This window comes from Eretmochelys imbricata, chromosome 6 (genome assembly GCF_965152235.1).
Source record: "Eretmochelys imbricata isolate rEreImb1 chromosome 6, rEreImb1.hap1, whole genome shotgun sequence".
In the NCBI taxonomy this organism is placed as follows: domain Eukaryota; kingdom Metazoa; phylum Chordata; order Testudines; family Cheloniidae; genus Eretmochelys; species Eretmochelys imbricata.
In genome coordinates, this window is record NC_135577.1 from 37764816 (window position 1) to 37782075 (window position 17260).

Below are 17260 nucleotides of genomic sequence, written 5' to 3' on the forward strand. Positions count from 1 at the left end.
GCCCTTTTTAAAGGCTCTTTTCTCCAGACAAAGCAGAAGGAACTCTAGATTCTGCCCATGGTGACTCATGCAGTTCTGCACTTGAACCCTCCTATTGCAAGTATCTGTCATGCAATGTTTTGTGAGCACACTTCTCAATGAGCTGATCTCAAATGGTGTCTGATTCTAATGTGCCAAAATCACAGGTCATAGTTAACTCCCTTCACGCCTATACACGAGTTGCATTCTCTGTCTGAATTTGCATTGCTCAGGTAGTACAGGCTAGATTTTCGAAAGTGCTCAGCTCCCATTTTGGCTCCTAAATGAAGTTCTCAATGGGATCTGCTGGGTGCTGAATTCTCTTTGCAAAATCTGGCCTTACAAATTTATGTGGAGCATTGAAGGCCACTTTTGTCTGTTCAGACATACCTTTCTTTGAGGCAGGGACCGTCTCTCACTATGTGTTTGTACAGCCCCAGTTTCAATTGGGGCTCTAGGTGTTACTGTCATACAAAGAGTAAATATGTGTGTGTGTGTGTATATATATATATATATATATAATTAGTGCGTGCATATATATATATATATAAAATATTATATTAATATAAACATATATACGCTATATAATGAGAAGTGAAATTGAAATCTCTGGAATTTTTAAATGGGTCTCCTCTACTGATTTATTGTACTTTAAATGAATAGATATTTTACGCTTGAACCTATTGCATTTTTCTTTACATTTTCTTGATATTTTAGAAAATATTTGACTAATCATTACTGAGAAATCAATGACAAAATAGAAGCAACTAAAAAAGAAAAAAATCGACATGTGCTTAATGTATTTTTTTGTAAAACTGAAATAGCAAAAATGAAACAAGTAAACAAAATTCCTGGTGGGGGGGGGAACACATTTGTAAGCGTCTTCCCTTATTTTATGGCAATATGGTAATAAACATTTTCAGAAAGTGCCCAGTGATTTTGGGCGCCCAGCTTTGGACACCTTCACAGGGCCTGAATTTAAGGAAATACTAGGCACCTACCCTTTCAAAAATGTGGCCCTTTAAAGGTGTCACAGATCGGGCACCCAAAATCAATGGATGCTTTTGAAAATACTTGGCCTACGACAAAGACATGTTTAGAGAGTATGGTCAGCTCAGTTCATCTCAGGGTTACCTGTTCAGTGCCAATTAATAGGAATTATGGAGCTATATACCCTTTTCTTTTCCATATCAGAAGGTTATATGAGAAGAAAAAATAGCTGAACTATCCCACTCAATTCAGAATAGTAGACAAAACCTTGAAGCTATTTTAGGTACCAATATGGCTCCCGTTACCATAGTGTCTGAGTGCCTCATAATCTTTAATATAGTTACCTTCACAGCAGCCCTGGGAAGTAGGGAGCTGCTGTTATCCCCATTTTACAGATGGTGAACTGAGGCAAAGCAAGACAAAGGGCCAGATTTTTAAAGGTATTTAAGCACTTAAAAAGAAAAGGAGTACTTGTGGCACCTTAGAGACTAACCAATTTATTTGAGCATAAGCTTTCGTGAGCTACAGCTCGCTTCATCGGATGCTCACGAAAGCTTATGCTCAAATAAATTGGTTAGTGTCTAAGATGCTACAAGTACTCCTTTTCTTTTTGCGAATACAGACTAACACGGCTGTTACTCTGAAACCTAAGCACTTAAAGATGCAGATAGACGCCTAGCGGGATTTTTCAAAAGTGCTTTCAAAAATCCCACGAGGCGCCTAAATATTGATGGCAAATCGGGCCCTCAGTGACTTACCCAAGATGACACTGGAAAACTTTAACAGTAAAGGGACCTGAACGTCCCTTTACCTTTACCTGGACCAAGTCCCAGGCTAGTGCCCAAACGACTGGACCATCCTTCCTCTCTATATTTTAAAGCTGTATTTTTATCTTTTGTAATCATTATTATTCTGCAGGCTATACAGCGCCAACTGGAAGAAGTGGAGGAAAGACAGAGGGCCCTCGAGATAAATGGTGTTAAACTGGAGAGGGAACTGCGAGGAGAATCAGGTAAATGGGGCAAGAAATTTGTGATTATTTGGTGCCTCTTTAAAAGCAGAGCAAGTTTTACAACTGTTTTAAAAGTATAGGTGGTTGGAAAATTTTCCCTGAAACAATAAATGAGAAAAAAATCGCCTGGTTTTTTTTTCCATTTGCCAAGCAGCTTTAGGTGTTATCAGTTGTGAATTTGTAGCTATTGGAACTTGAAGCTGAATCTACTTCCCTCACCTTGTTTAAAATCCTGAGCCTGATTTCATCTACACTACAGAATCAGGGATGTTTTTATGTGCAGTAACTCAGTTACCAAGCCAGCAGCCTATGCTTAGTAACAAGGTCCTTAACAGCTTCTCTCTGAGTATCAATAATATGATAGCAGTCAGTGACTGAACCATGGAAAGAACTCAAACAAACTATGTAAAAGGGCAATGCATAGTGAGACAGACCTGAACTATGAAATGCTGTTTTCTTATGGACAGGAGATAATAGGGATTTTTCCCTGCTCCAGTGAAAGGTTAAGTTTTAGTTAGTCCTGACCCAGCAGTGGAGGGGAGTTAGAGGATATAAGGTCCCCCTACATGTCTACATAAGGACTATTCACATTACAGTTCATGCACAGAAGGATGAGGCGCAGATTCATAGATTTTTAAGACCAGAGGGAACATTAGATCATTTAGTTTGATTTCCCTGACCATGCCTAACGTGATGTCTTTCCCTTCTGCCACATGAACTACTGGACGGGAGGAGGAGGGGAAAGTGGACAGTGTAAGGGAGGAGTGCAGAGTTAGTAGAGCCAGTAGAGCCATAATGCTGCCCTCCCCAGTGTGACAGCCTGCAGAACTGGCCAGGTGCAAGGGAGGAAGCAAGCTACACCTCAGAAAAGGGTGACACGACTTCCCCACAGAGCAAGGAGAACAAGAGGGACTGTGCCTCTCTGAGACACTCCTCCTGTGGTCAGCACAGTTTGACGCCACCCTTTTCTAAGGGATGAAATTTCAAGACCCAATTTTACCTTAAGGGTTTTTTTTTCTTGTTAAATAAAATATGAACGTAAACGGCTGTCCAATGCAATCTACCTTCTGAGGAGGTTTGAAAGCTATTTTAGATTTAAAAGATTGTCTGAAAGCTGGCAGTCATATTGCAAATCTGCTTTTTATATTCTTCCTGGTTACGAGCCAACTCTCCTAAATCACTAGTGTGATTTTGTGCGAGGGAGTTAGATGTTTTTTGATGCAACATCCAACACTTGGAAAATGTTGTTTTTATGCTTAGCTGCATAGTATGGTAAAGTCTCCATGTATTTTTTTTAGTACTGTTTATAGCATCCATCACTGTAGTACACACACACTGAAGTAAAGAATTGGCTCCAGTAGATGTTTGCCCAAGTAAAAGGTGTAAGTTCTTCAGTATTTACCCCACTGGTTTATAAAACAAATACCATATAACTGAGCGAACTAATCTATTTCAAATGTTTTTAAAAAGCTAACATCAATTATCTGTTAAGTTAAAAAATAAAGATTTCTAAGATGGCACCCATCTTACTGTCTTTCTGAAAGGAGAATCCCCAAAGGGTTGTTAGTGTTAGGCCTGGTCTAGACTCAAAAAGTAGATCATCTTAGCCATGTCATGCAGGGTTGTGAAAATTTTTGCCCCCTGTGCGGCCTAGTTGGGCAGACCTACCCCTCCCCTCCACCCCCGTGTAGATGTGGCTAAGTTGATGGAAGAATTCTTCTGTCAACTTTGCTACCTCCTCTCGGAGAGGGGATTAGCTACATCAACGGGGAAAATACCCTCCTGCCAATGTATGAAGTGTCTGTGCTATGGCGCTAGAGAGGCACTGCTTGCTACAGTGCCGTCGCTGTGCCACTGTAACGGCTGTAGTGTAGACGTACCCTTAGTTATAGAACGAAAAAAGTTGTGCTCTTCTCTAGGTCTCTGAAAATATGGAAGATCAAAACCCTTCTAACTACTGGGAAATAGGGATATATGCAGAATACCAGAATGGATGGCCCAGAGCCACCCCTTGTTCCCATTATTTTGACAATCACATTTTCTAAAGAAGGCTCATCTGCTAAGAGATTGATGCTCCTCATTCCCTTTTCATCCTTAGTAATTTAATTCCTTTCATTAAGATTAGAGTGCTATTTTTTTCTCCCTGTTGATTGTTTTCATGTGGGTGGCCAGCTATAGATGCAGGCAGATAGGAAAAGGGGTGAGGACTATTCTGTTTGAATACCTCATATTGTGTAAAATTTCAAGCTGAAATTCTCCAAACTAGACATCAAAATGTTAATGCTTTGTTGCTTGTAATAACATTTATGTAATAGTACAGGATTTAGTCAGATAATATTCCATTCATCCTTTTAAAAATGTGCATTATTGTTTAATGAATGACCAGTGCTTATTAGGTTAAGTTGTATTTAAGTAGGCCTGTGCTTATGTAGCTCAAGTGATTTAATAGGTATTATTAAGGTAATTAGAAAATGATCACAGTTAAGCAATAATATTGAGCTGCAAAGGTTGTGAATAACCGAATTTAGAGACAGGCCTGCAAACACTAGTCTTCAGTGACATTTATGCAACTCTCCTCTAATAATTATGTGAGCATGGAATGAAAGGCTCTTTTGTTAGTGGGAGTTATTCATTAGCTACTGAACTGAATTAGAAGAGAACATGCGTGGGTGTGAAACAAACTGCCATGAAGACTGATGAACAAAATGAGGCTTTGATGATCTCGTAATTGTAGTGACAACAATTCATGCATTTAAAGAAAAATTAGAAATAATCAATCCTATGAATAATTTTTGGTGGTTTTCCCCCTTCATTTACTTTATTCTGTGCTAAATACCAAATAATAAATCATTAATGTACTGCTGCTTTGTTTTCTAGTGACATTTGTGTGGGTTTATAGGGATCTTTTGCCTACAACGAAATGCAGTAATACAGGTTTTGAACCACATTTTCAACTGAAATTTGTATAACTCAAAAGTTAATTAAACAAGTTTTGAAGGTTACTAGTAAAGAAAAAAAATCCGTGCTGAGGAAGCACGATTAGTCTCCCCATATTTCAGTACATCAGTGAATAGCTTTCTGTAGGCTTATGCTTTTATAGATAGTGTACTCAGGGTTTGTTTGCACTGCCTTTTGGAAAAGGGAAGTATTTAAAACTGTAAACAGAGTCAGAAATATTAGACCCTTTGAAAGTGTGTGTGGACAGGAATGTGAGTTTTATACCTTTTTCCAAAAAGAACAAGTGGAAGAAGTTGAAGGAAGAGCCTGCTTATTCTCCAATCTTTTGTCTGCAGAAAGATGCTAAGGTGGCAGGAAATTGAAAGTTTCAGAGCCATGTTTAGTAAACGCTGGTTTTTAAATAGGCCATCTTAAAGTTGTTACTGTAATAAAAAGAAAAGGACATCTTAATTTCTAATGGAGCCTCAAATGAAAGGGATTTGGATAAATAAAAAGCCACCTTTTTGCAAAAACATGTCTCAATAAATAAACACAGGAACTGGCATCCAGTTGACCCGAACAACTTCCCTATCTCATTTGGGTGTTGTGGAGATTACTTAGTTTGTTGTATTGTACTTGGAAGATATAAATCATGTAAGTTAAGTAACTATTGGTATTATTATTAATGATAAATCAATAGAGAAGTTCAGTGAGTAAATGCAATGCAGCCTTCTGGATACTAGAGGGCACTCTGTAGGACAGAGAAAGAAAAAACGAAAAGCTACTGTTGTTACAGCTCCAGTAGGTGTTTTTGTTAGAATAAGAGGCATTTTGGCAAACCACATTGCTGTTTGCTTACTTCAGTTGAAATACAACTCAAATCTTTTATTAGAGGGAGAAACTGATATTTTATTCTATAAGCATGGAAATATTTAAAAAGCAATATTTTTCCAAAACAAGAATATAGCAAAAATTGGGAAGGAGATGGAGGAAGGACAGAGTGTTTGCACAAGTTCAGTACATATGCACATCCATGAAAATAGATTCTCTTGTTAGCAATAAAATAAATGCTCTATTAAAATTTCATTTATAAGAACTGTATGGGGGTAAGTGTGTTGTCTGGTTTAAATTCTGGCTGCCTTTCTGCTTTTAGTGTGTGTGTGTAGCACACACACACACACAAATGCTGCTACATACAGGCATTTAAACTAGACATATCCCCATCAGAGCTGGTTGGAAAAATTCTAACAAAATGTTTTTTGTCTGAATGTACTGATTCATCAAAATCTATTGACTTTGACAAAGTTCTGATGGAACCCAAGAATGGCTGAACTGGAATTCTGCCTCGTTTTGTGCCAGCTCATCTGCTCAGCGTCTCCGTATCCTGCCTGTCAGACTGTCTCAGAGTCGGGAACCCCAAGGGCTGTCAGAGTCCATGACACTAGGGCAGCCCACCAGGCAAACTGCCCCAGAACCAGGACTCCATTCCCTTTTGTGGAGAATTTTGAATTATTTGGTTCCATTCCAAACTAGAATGAATCCATATTTCAAAATATCAAAATCCTCCAGGAAACTGAATTACCTTTCTCCACATAGCTCTAGACCTCATATACCTGTACCTTGCTATTCCAGTTAGACAGCTTTGGCTTTTGGGAATGATAATGCCTAACCAAGATGACAAATTTCTATAAGTACACAAATTTAGCTTCATCATATTTTCAAATTGAAAAAACAGGAGACAATGCCTTTATCTCTTGTGCTGCTGCTCCTGGCCCATTAGGTGTGCTACCTCTGTCTTTCTCCTTCTAAATTGTCTATACTTATTCCTTTTCTCAGGTTGTTCTCTACTCCTTGCCTCAATTTCTAACCCAGTGTAATGACACCCCTCGACAGGTCGCCTGTGTGAGGTCTGATCCAGGGACCTCTAAAAACATGTATCCCTAATTGCTTGAACTAAAGGCCCAAGTCCATGAGTTAGGGGCAGTAGCAGTCCAGTCACTAGAAGGGGACAAAAAGCCACCCCATGTTAGCATGTGTTTATAATAGCAAACAAAGAGGTAGTGGCCTAACCTAAAAGATTTTTTGGAAGTCATAGCTGCATTCCTTTACGGCTGACTCTCTCTTTCTCTCTTTCTGACCCCCTCCTCCCCCAGGCACACACACACATTTTTTCTGTCCCATACTCCTTTCCAGTTCTATTCTTTTCATACTGCCCTCCCAGGGAAGCAGCAGATTGAAGAGCCAGCTACCATTCTCTGGGCTGGGAGCTGCTGAACTCGTGGACAGCTCATGTCTTTGCGCCTCTGAGCAGTTCAGCATGATGTGAGTGGTTACATCTTGCTCCCGGGTGAAGAGCTGAGAGAGCGAGCTGAAATGCATAGTGTACTGTGGGAGAGGAGGCGTTGCTGCCTCATGACTGATGAAGGCACTGCTCTGGAGGATTTCAACACAGTGATACCACTGTGTTGACAGTAGCCAGAGTGATCAGATGTCCTGGGAGTCTATTGAAATGCTGACAGAATCCTGACATTGGTGGAACTGGCTGGACATTGGAATTGTCCCTCAAAGTTGGGACAATCCTGAAGTAAATTAAGACATCTACATCCTACCTATTATTATTATTATTATGTTTCACTGTACAAGCTGAGAGGGAAGTGCACTGCAGTATGGACGTGACTGATGTCATGGAGACACATTTCCAGCTTCCTCGGTACTACTGTAGTTAGTAACAGTGGGAGCCATATTACAGAGTATTTAACTGTCCCTAAATATTTAAAATCTAAAAGCAGCTCCCTCCCCACCTCCCCCCCACCCCAAAAGTCATCTTAGGATGGATAACTCTTTATGGGGTTCTTTTATTTAGCAAAGAAGAAACTGGAAAATTGGGCTGAAGAGCAAGCTAGAAGGGGAAAAGAGATTATGGGGGCTCAGATCTTTTGAAAGCCTCTTGGGCCTAGAGTTTTTTTGGCAGGTCTGGCTGGGAAATGGTTGGTAAAATACCAAAGAATCAGGTTAAGGGATGAGTTTGTTAACTTTGTAGCCAGTTTTTCAAGGGTACAAACAACCTGCACCAAGGGGTAGCTGACTAGGGTACACAAGCATCCATTTTAGATTCATACATGTAGGGGGCTTCCTCAGTGCACTGCATCCTCTTTTGAAAAGTTAGCCATATGTATTAATGACCTGTGGGATCCTACTGATGTGAGGAGTACCTACTTCTAACAGAACATTGAAAGGGTAGATGATTATGAGTAGAGTAGTTATCAGTGGTTCGGTGTCCAACTGGCAGGAAGTATCTAGTTGGCTCCTACAAGGGTCTGTCCTTAGGCCGGTACTGTTCATTATTTTCATTAATTACTTGGATAATGGAGTGGAAAGGGTGCTTGAAAAATTTGCAGATGACACCAAGTTGGGAGGGGTTGCAAACACTTTGGAGGACAGGATTAGAATTCAAAATTATCTTGATAAAATGGAGAATTTGTCTGAAATCAACCAGATTCAATTTAATAAGGACAAGTGCAAACTACTACACTTAGGAAGAAAATATCATATGCACAACTACAAAATGGAAAATAACTGTCTAGGCAGTCGTACTGCTGAAAAAGATCCGGGGGTTGTAGTGGATCACAAATTGAATACGAGTCACCAGTATGATGCAGTGGAGAAAAAAGCTAATATCATTCTGGAGTATGTTAACAAGTGTGTTCGATGGAAAACATAGGAGGTAATTGTCCCACTCTACTCAGGACTGGTGACGTTTCCGCTGAGGTACTGTGTCCAGTTCTGGGCGCCACACTTTAAGAAAGATATGGACAAATTGGAGTCCAGAGATGAGCAACAAAAATGATATAAAATTTAGAAAATCTGACCTATGAGGAAAGGTTAAAAAAGCTGGGCATGTTGAATCTTGAGAAAAGATAACTGGGTTGTGGGACGGGGATCTGAAAACAGGCTTCAACTGTATTTAAGGCTGCAATAAAGAGGACCATGATCAATTGTTCTCCAAATCCACTGAAGGTAGGAAAGGAGTAATTAGTTTAATCTGCAGCAAGGGAGATGTAGATTAGATATTAGGAAAAACTTTTTTAACTATAAGGATAGTTAAGCACTGGAATAGGTGTCCAAAGGGGTTGCGGAATCCCTGCCATTGGAGGTTTTTAAGAACAGGTTAGACAAACACCTGTCAGGAATGGTCTCAATATACTTGGTCCTAACTCAGCACTGGGGGCTGGACTAGATAACCTCTCAAATCCCTTTCAGCCCTATGTTTCTATGATGATGGGCCATTTCAGGTCTTAAAACAAAGGTCCACCAATATACTCTGAACGACAGCTTGAAAAGGCCAGTTTTCTATTGCCATCTCTTCTTGTGGGGCAATATTGGCACTCAGTGAAGGAATGTTTTCATTTTTGGGAATCTATTCTTTATAGAATAGTTGTATCCACTAATTGTTTATAGTCTTACACCCAGATTGTGAGTTCTTTGGGGACAGGGGCCATCTCTTTGTTATATGACTATACAGCACCGAGCACAATGGCATCCTAGACTGGAGACACTACTACAATACAAATAATATTAACAATAATAACGGACTGTCTATAGTGCAGCTTTTCTAATCAGTCAAAACATTTATTTCACAGATGCAGATTTAAAGACAAAGGTCAGATGGGAAATGAGCTGGGGGCTCTTTTGGTAGGGACTTTGATTAAGAGTGAGGGGCCCACCAGGAGGAGGGACCAGTTGAGATATGCCAGCCTTGCCCACCCTTAAGTTTCTGATGGAGGTATCCACCTAAAATAGATAAATCAGGTGCTGGAACTTAGTGTTAACATTAAAAAAATTAATTATTTATGCAGAATAAGGAGCAATTAATACCGACCATTTCAAAAAGGAGTAGACAAATATTTGAAAAAAAACAAAAAACACCTGCTAATTTTCCAGATGGAAGCGGGATTCTTTTCTTGTATTTATTCCAGCCTAAAATTCAGTATATCCTTAACTATAGTAAACTATTCACCAAAATATAAACAGGTGTGTTATATATCTGGTACCCTGGAGAACTACTGACATAAATATCACATCACAAAGGTTCTATATGGTACACATCTAGCCTTACAAACAAGGATCATTTAAAGTGGCTTCAAAGCAGTTTGATCATGGCGAGGGAAATCCAATATAACACATTTATTTTTTATATCTCAATCAGATTCAGGCACACAGGATGAAACTCAGCTGTTACATGAATGGTTTGAGCTGGTCCTGGAGAAGAATAAATTAGTGTGTTATGAGTCTGAGCTCTTGACCATGTAAGTAAGAACACACAGTTTGTCATCAGTAGTAAAGATGTGGGGGGTGGGGAAGTGGACTCATTTTAGGTCCCAGGCACAGGATTTTCCTCTTGATACATGTTGCTCTCATTATTGAGCTAAATTGCGACTTTGTGTCTTGCATAGCATATCGCCATTAGCACACAGAGAGAGTCCACGCTTCTCCTGCTTACTCTACTGTTTCCTGGAGTTGGAAGTGTGTTAGAATAAATACACCCAAAGCTACATTCTATTCCAAACACAGATATGCACTTGAACTCCCCAGTGGTACAGTGGTTTTGATCCTATAGGTCTATTACATAGCACTATTATTTGTGGATGCTCTGCTCTCATGTAATGAGGGCCTAATGACCTCCCAGGCATTTAATCCACTGGAAAACAAATTGGTCAAGGAACCAAATGGGTGGGGAGTGGAGAGAGATTTCTAACCTACAGTATATCAGCTTTTCCTGGGCAACACGAGGAAATGAGAGGAAAGATGAAACTCATTTGGGAAAGATTTAGGAGTAGAGCTGGGTGAAATGTTTTGGATGAATAGTTTACTCATCAGAAAACACAGTTTCAGGTCAAACAAAACTACTTCTGAATTTTGGCAAAATCTGGTAAATAGTTTCCATTAGGGAAAAAAAATTCTGAAAAAGCTGAACCATTTCCATTTTGGGTTGACCTGAAATTAATTTTTTTTCCAGATATTTTGGTTTGGCCACCAAACTAAAAATTCAGTTATTTATTCTGCTCTATTTAGGAGTCGAATACAGAGGCAGAGTGAGTGGTGTCAAAATATGGGGTGGGTTAAAACTGAGTATGAATCTATCAATACTTTGGTCATTGTCCTAAAAATGTGCACCTTTGCTCACACAAATGTTTGTACCATATATGCCTGTCAAGTCAGAGTCAAGTGACTCCCTACTGCTTGGGCTAGGTGGGTGGTGCACTGTAGGTCTAGATGGCATCTCTTAATCCCTGGGTTCTGCTCTGGGAGCAGGTCGATGGTTGGCATTTATCAGTTGCATATTGTGCAGCTGGTCACAAACGCCAGGCCTGGTTCAGTGAGAACAATGAAGACATTTCCAAACTCCTAAGTGACCAGCAGAAAGCATTTGTTTGAATGGCAGAACGATCTCACTTCCATCTCAAAGAAAGATAGATTTAAATACTTACAGAGCCAGGCCCAGTTTGAAGTGAGAAGAATGGATGATGAATGGTGGGAGAGGAAACCTGAATAAGTTCAGCATTACACAGATACAAACAATATAAAGATGTTCTTTGACTCTCTCAAAGCAGTCTATGGACCATCTAAATCTGGCACAGCTCTCTTGAAGTCGGCAGGTGGCACGACCCTCATCGAAGACAAGGAAGGAATCATGCAGAGATGGGCTGAACACTTCAATAGTCTACTCAATAGACCATCCGTATTGATCAGCATGTCCTTGACCAATTACCCGAGAAATCCATCAGATGATCTCGACCTCCCTCCAACAGTTGAAGAGATCATGAATGCCATCAAACAATTGAACTCTGGCAAGGCTCTGGAAAGGATGGTATTCCAAAGTGTAGAAAGTAGCAGGTCCAAAGGCTCTCGAGATGTTTCACGATACCTTGAGTAGCATTTGGGAGGAAGATGAAATGCCACAAGACTTGAAAGATATTATTGTATCCCTGTTCAAAATCAAAGGGAGCAAATCTGACTGAAAACTACAGAAGCATTTCCTTCCTTTGAACAGCAAGGAAAATACTAGCTCACATCCTTCTGAACAGACTCATTGCAAACATATCTGAGGAGAATCTGCCAGAAGCCGTAATGTGGTTTCAGACCACGTCGTAGTACTATGGACATGATTTTTGTCATAAGGCAGGTCCAGGAAAAATGTTTCAAGCAGAACATGGACCTGTATGCAGTCTTCATTGACTTGACCGAAGCTTTTGATACAGTCAGCAGAGTGGGTCTATTGGCTATTCTACATAAACAGGTCTGCCCAAGAAGGTTCATACAAATCATCTGTCTATTCCATGATCACATGACAGTGCAGGTGCTCTTCAATGGTGACTCTTCCAACGTATTTGAAATCTCGAATGGAGCGAAGCAAAGCTGCATATTTGTCCCAGTGCTGTTCAACTTGTTCTTTGCTTGTGTCTCCAACCATGCCACAAAGGACAGAAGAAAGAAGTATAAGCAGTTCACAGGTAACCTGAAGAGCAGTATCCAAAGAACTTGATCAAATGGCTCAGAACAGGACTCACTGGCGGTCTCTGACAAGATCAGGATGTAACAGGTTTGAGCAGGATTGACGAAATCATCTCCAATCCTCAGTGAAAGATGCTATGTAGCGGCATCATTCAACATGATAGATACAGTCTTCCCATGCTCAGTGCAGCTGACTCTGTGCATCAGGGTTTGGACTTCAGGGTAGGGGTAGCCATAGATGAGGATTGCAACAATATCGTCATCAGTGATGGACTGCCAACATTGTTTAGCTGGCACATACTACTGTGTTGGGGAAACCTCCAACCACTAGACCTTGATCTAAGAAGCAGAAACATAATAAAAGGACAGCAGTATTGACAATGAAATGAGCATAATATAATTTTATTAAAAAGGCCAGATACATGGGAGCCAGTATATCAATCTTTTTAATGGGTCTGCTGAAGGTTGATTGTTACTTTCTGAATTCTAAAATCCTTAGGAAATCTATGTCAGCTGATTCTTTGCCATTCTTATTTTTGTATCTAGAGCCCAGGAACTGGAACTGGAGGATCACCAAAGAAGATTGGAGCAGAAACTGAGAGAGAAAATGGCCATTGATGGTAAATAAGATGGGAAGTTAATTATATGTTTTGGTCTGTAGTAATAGTCCCAATTTACAATAGTATTTTAACTGCTTGTTTTGCAATCTCCTAGATAGCCTAAAAAATGAACAAGAACTGAACGAGGAGCATGAAATTTTTACTGAGATGATGAAAGTGATTGAAGAAAGGGACAAACTTGTGTCTTCCATAGAAGAGCAGAGAGTGAAGGAAAAGGCAGAAGATCAGCACTTTGAAAGCTTTATATTATCTAAGGGTTACCAACTCAGCAGGACTTAGCCACATGAAAATGTATGGAACTTCAGCTATATTAACCAACATGGAGACAGTCCTTTGGCTGAAACTGAAGGAATCATATCATTTTAGCATCAAACACTTTTAAACAGGCTTTTTGCTTGCACAGCAGTGTCTCTTAGTTCCACACAGATAATTACAGGAAGAAACATTGCAATCTTATTGTCAACAGAAAGGGCTAGTCATTTTGTGAGATGGAAAAGAACTGAATTCACCTGTGTGATGGACAGTGTGTGAAAATTACACTGGAGCTGTCCATTGTTTTCCTTTTCTCTGTAATTTTATTTTAATTCTGAGAATAGAGTTCTAGAGACATAACTACATGATCTGGTACTTTTGAAACAGCAACATTTTCCATTCATTTGTCTGAATCTGTGTGTATTTTTGTTTCTGTTTTGGCATGGTTGAGCCACAATGAACTGTATTCAAGTGTCAAATAAGCATTAGGTTAGTGTTTAAAATGTATTTCTAAAGGAGAAGGGGAAGAGTCTTTAGAATACTGAGAACACACATTGTAAATAATAAGTGTAAATGCAAGGTCAGGCAAATTTAATTATCAGGTGTATGTGCAAGCTTGAGTGCACTGTATGTATTGAATGAGGACTTAATGCCATATTAAAACCTGACATTATGTAAAACTGTAACTTAATACCAAAGGGATTACAATTCTTAACAAAATGTTGTAGAGTCAGAAGACCTTTTGTCTGTAGCTGACCAAAGTAATCACTGAAATATGCTTGAAGAACATTTTAAAAAATTGATTAAGAGGTACATGGTAGGTTTTGCAAGATGCATTCTTCACAAAAGCATGTACTGTATCTCAAAGTTATCACTCGTTAGAGACTTGGCACAGAATAACAAAAACTGTGGCAAAATTATTTTCTGCATTTTTATGCTGAGAGTTGATAGAAAATCTCTGCTTGTATATCAACCACATTTAAACTGCTGCTAAGATGAATGCATAAATAAGACTGTCAGAGCTATCTGTTGAATGCATTTTTTACTTTAAAAAACATAGAAAAGTGCTTTCTAGCTTTTCTCACACACACACACACACACACACACACGCACAGACTCAGCAGTTGTGCAAAAGATTTTCTAAGGCTATGTTTTCAATTTACTGTGAGCAGTCTTCTAAATCTGAGATGATTTTGTAATTTACAATTGATTGTTTCTCCCAGTTGTATGTAGGATAGTCTGAAAAGTCAGTATGAAAGACGTGGAGAAACTGGAGGACTGTTTTTGAATATTGTTTTACCTCATGTTCTGACTGGAAGGGTTTACTTTTCTCATTACTAAATGAAAGGTGCTTAAATGCTGTTTCTGCCTACAGTTCAGCAGAGGCAAAGGAAACACTTCTAAATGTAAGTGTAAAAGCTTTAGGCTAATAAAACCCCACTTCACACTGGATTTTGTTAAAAATAATTTATGATCTACCTTAGTTCTTCTGTTACACTGAAATTTCGTATAATACATCTTTTTAAAGATAAAATCCAGATTTTATCATCATCCATGGATTATCAATATACCTCTGTAGGGGTGAGATAAGAATACTATTGTTCTACAGTATTTATCTATTTATATTTATTTGTATATGTATCTGTTTACAGGAAATACCAATATCTAATAATAATTTACATAGTTTGGTGAATTCTGTCTCTGCTTTGGATGGCAGCTATGAGATCTACAATAACAACACACTGGTAAAGCCATGCATAGTAGAGCAGAGGATTATATCATTAAGGTATACAATAGGAACAAAATATAAAGTAAGACATAAACAATATCTGAAGATATTACACATAGGGATACATTTCTAACATGCTGCACAGGAATTTAGTTACATTACTTCCATTAGTCAGTGGGAGAGGAATAGCAGAATCCCTGCATACGTTCAGAATCTATCCTCTAGCATTTTTTATCTGTTATATGCTTGTAACCCTGATCTTTGTGAGTCATCTTCTTAAATTGTCTCTCTTGTTTAAGATGGACTCATTGTATTTACTATTGAAGATGAATCACATATATAGCGAAGACCAAAATTAAATAAATCCCAGTTTTCAGTGCAGACTTATCTGTGTTTTGAATGCTGGGGGCAGCGGGGAATTAAGCACAGAAATAAACATTTTTAAAGTTAAATTTTCTCCTTTGAAATCCACTGGCACTTCCTGCTTTGCCAAGGGACTTCCTAGATTTTTTTTTCCTTCTGGCATCACTGATACCAGAAGTTTTATGCAACCCAGTGAAGTCACAGAATGATGCATTCTGGGAAATCTGTAGCATACCAGGAGGTGCCCATAACTTCAAAGGATTTTTAAAAAGTTATAGCATATTACTTAGCTCAGTGCCTTGCATAGACAAGGAATTCATCCCCAAAATCCAGAATTACATCAATCTTTGGTTTTGTTTTGCAGTTCACCTTTACAATTAAAAGAGACCATTCATTTTAATTTGTGTTACTGCCACAGCGAAAAGGAGTGTGTAGAAAAGGGATGAGTGTAGAAATATATATATGTCTTGTTGTGATGAGGACGTTGCAATCCTCCTTTCACAAAGCATAACTTCCTCATCCAAAGTAGGATGCCTGAATTACAAGTAATCAGGTCAGTGCTAATTTATACACTGATCTTGGAACTTCAGTTTACAGCAGATGCCTGTTCTGCTGTTGGAAAATACAACGCACAGGGCTAGAAATGTACTAGGTGCTACACTTTCCTTTTAGCTCTGAACAACTAGGGTTTGAGGGTATTTGAGACAACAGGACTTGAGGGCACTTGGCACCTTACAGGGTAAGGCCATAAAAGGGATAGTCAGCATTTTTCTGTATGCTGACTTAGTTGTAATATGAATGGTGCACAAAATAGCTGGTTTCCTGTGATTAATTGTAATCCCTCAAATGTCAGAGGTAATGCTCCTGCCTGGTGCTATTCCCCCACTGAACCTGAGTACCTCACAAGATCAGCTCTAACATATTCCCTGGAGATGTTTTAGGAAAAAGTAACGAGTGAAGCGTATAAACAGTCTTCACAGAAGTGTAGGGGTTGGGAGGAAAGAGAATCCACATGCACTGATCATAGGCCAACATGCTATGTTTAGCTCAAACTCCAGAAATACATTTAAACACAAAGGTTCATGTTTAATTATGAATGTTCTTTGCCATCACTCTGCCTTTCCTGTAAATTGGCTTACTAGCTTATAAGGGATTTGTTGACTTTAAATCTTTGGCACTCTTATTGCTGAGTAAAATGTGATGTGGTGGACCATATGTCTATGTCTAAATTTACTACATGTGAGGAGGTTTGTATTTGAAAAATTAAAATGGTTTCACTCTTTAACGCCCCTGTGTCATTTCTGTAATAATCTCTCACCCTCCCCATGTTCTGGGTGAAATAAGTGTTTAGAAAAATCTTTCATGAGGAGAGGAAAGTATATCAGTATCTCACTCCATATACTGGTAATCACAGGTACATTAAAAAAAAACACACTGCAATTTAAATTCCCCTTAGCTTGCACTTACATGTTTTATTGTTAAAAAAGCACACCTGAGTTCTATGGTGTTAAATTTTCCATCCTAGTGCATGCCCCAAATTCTGTGAACGTGAGACACAAACTATAACAACTCCCTTCAAGCTTGATAGAAAAGGATTCTTTCTCTTGATAAGGAATATGGGATGTTAGTGCTTTCTTTAAAAGTGTAGTGACCCAAATCTGTAGTTACTAATGATCTAACTCTGCCACCTGTTCATTTGATTGTATCTTCTTCTGCAAGTAGTTGTACTGACCGCAGTGGTACTAACGCATGGAATCTGAACCCTGAATGTAAGCGAGGTGGGGAGAGCTGGCTTAGGCAGCACCTCGTCTTCTCTCCGCTCCACCT

The 17260-nt window shown here is 39.1% G+C and overlaps 1 protein-coding gene across 4 annotated transcripts in view; it reads left to right on the plus strand.

Moving 5' to 3' along the window:
- The window catches only part of MICAL2 (microtubule associated monooxygenase, calponin and LIM domain containing 2), a 191202-nt gene extending 174490 nt beyond the window's left edge, over positions 1–16712 (plus strand). For 3 of the 4 annotated variants that reach the window (XM_077818417.1, XM_077818419.1, XM_077818418.1), the window contains 4 exons: positions 1927–2020; positions 10164–10263; positions 13016–13089; positions 13184–16712. In XM_077818417.1, coding sequence (XP_077674543.1) covers positions 1927–2020; positions 10164–10263; positions 13016–13089; positions 13184–13368 — 453 coding nt within the window. In that variant the 3' untranslated portion in view covers positions 13369–16712. The remainder of the gene's footprint in view (positions 1–1926; positions 2021–10163; positions 10264–13015; positions 13090–13183) is intronic. The other variant, XM_077818420.1, reaches the window with a different exon arrangement.
- The last annotated feature ends 548 nt before the right edge of the window (positions 16713–17260 follow it).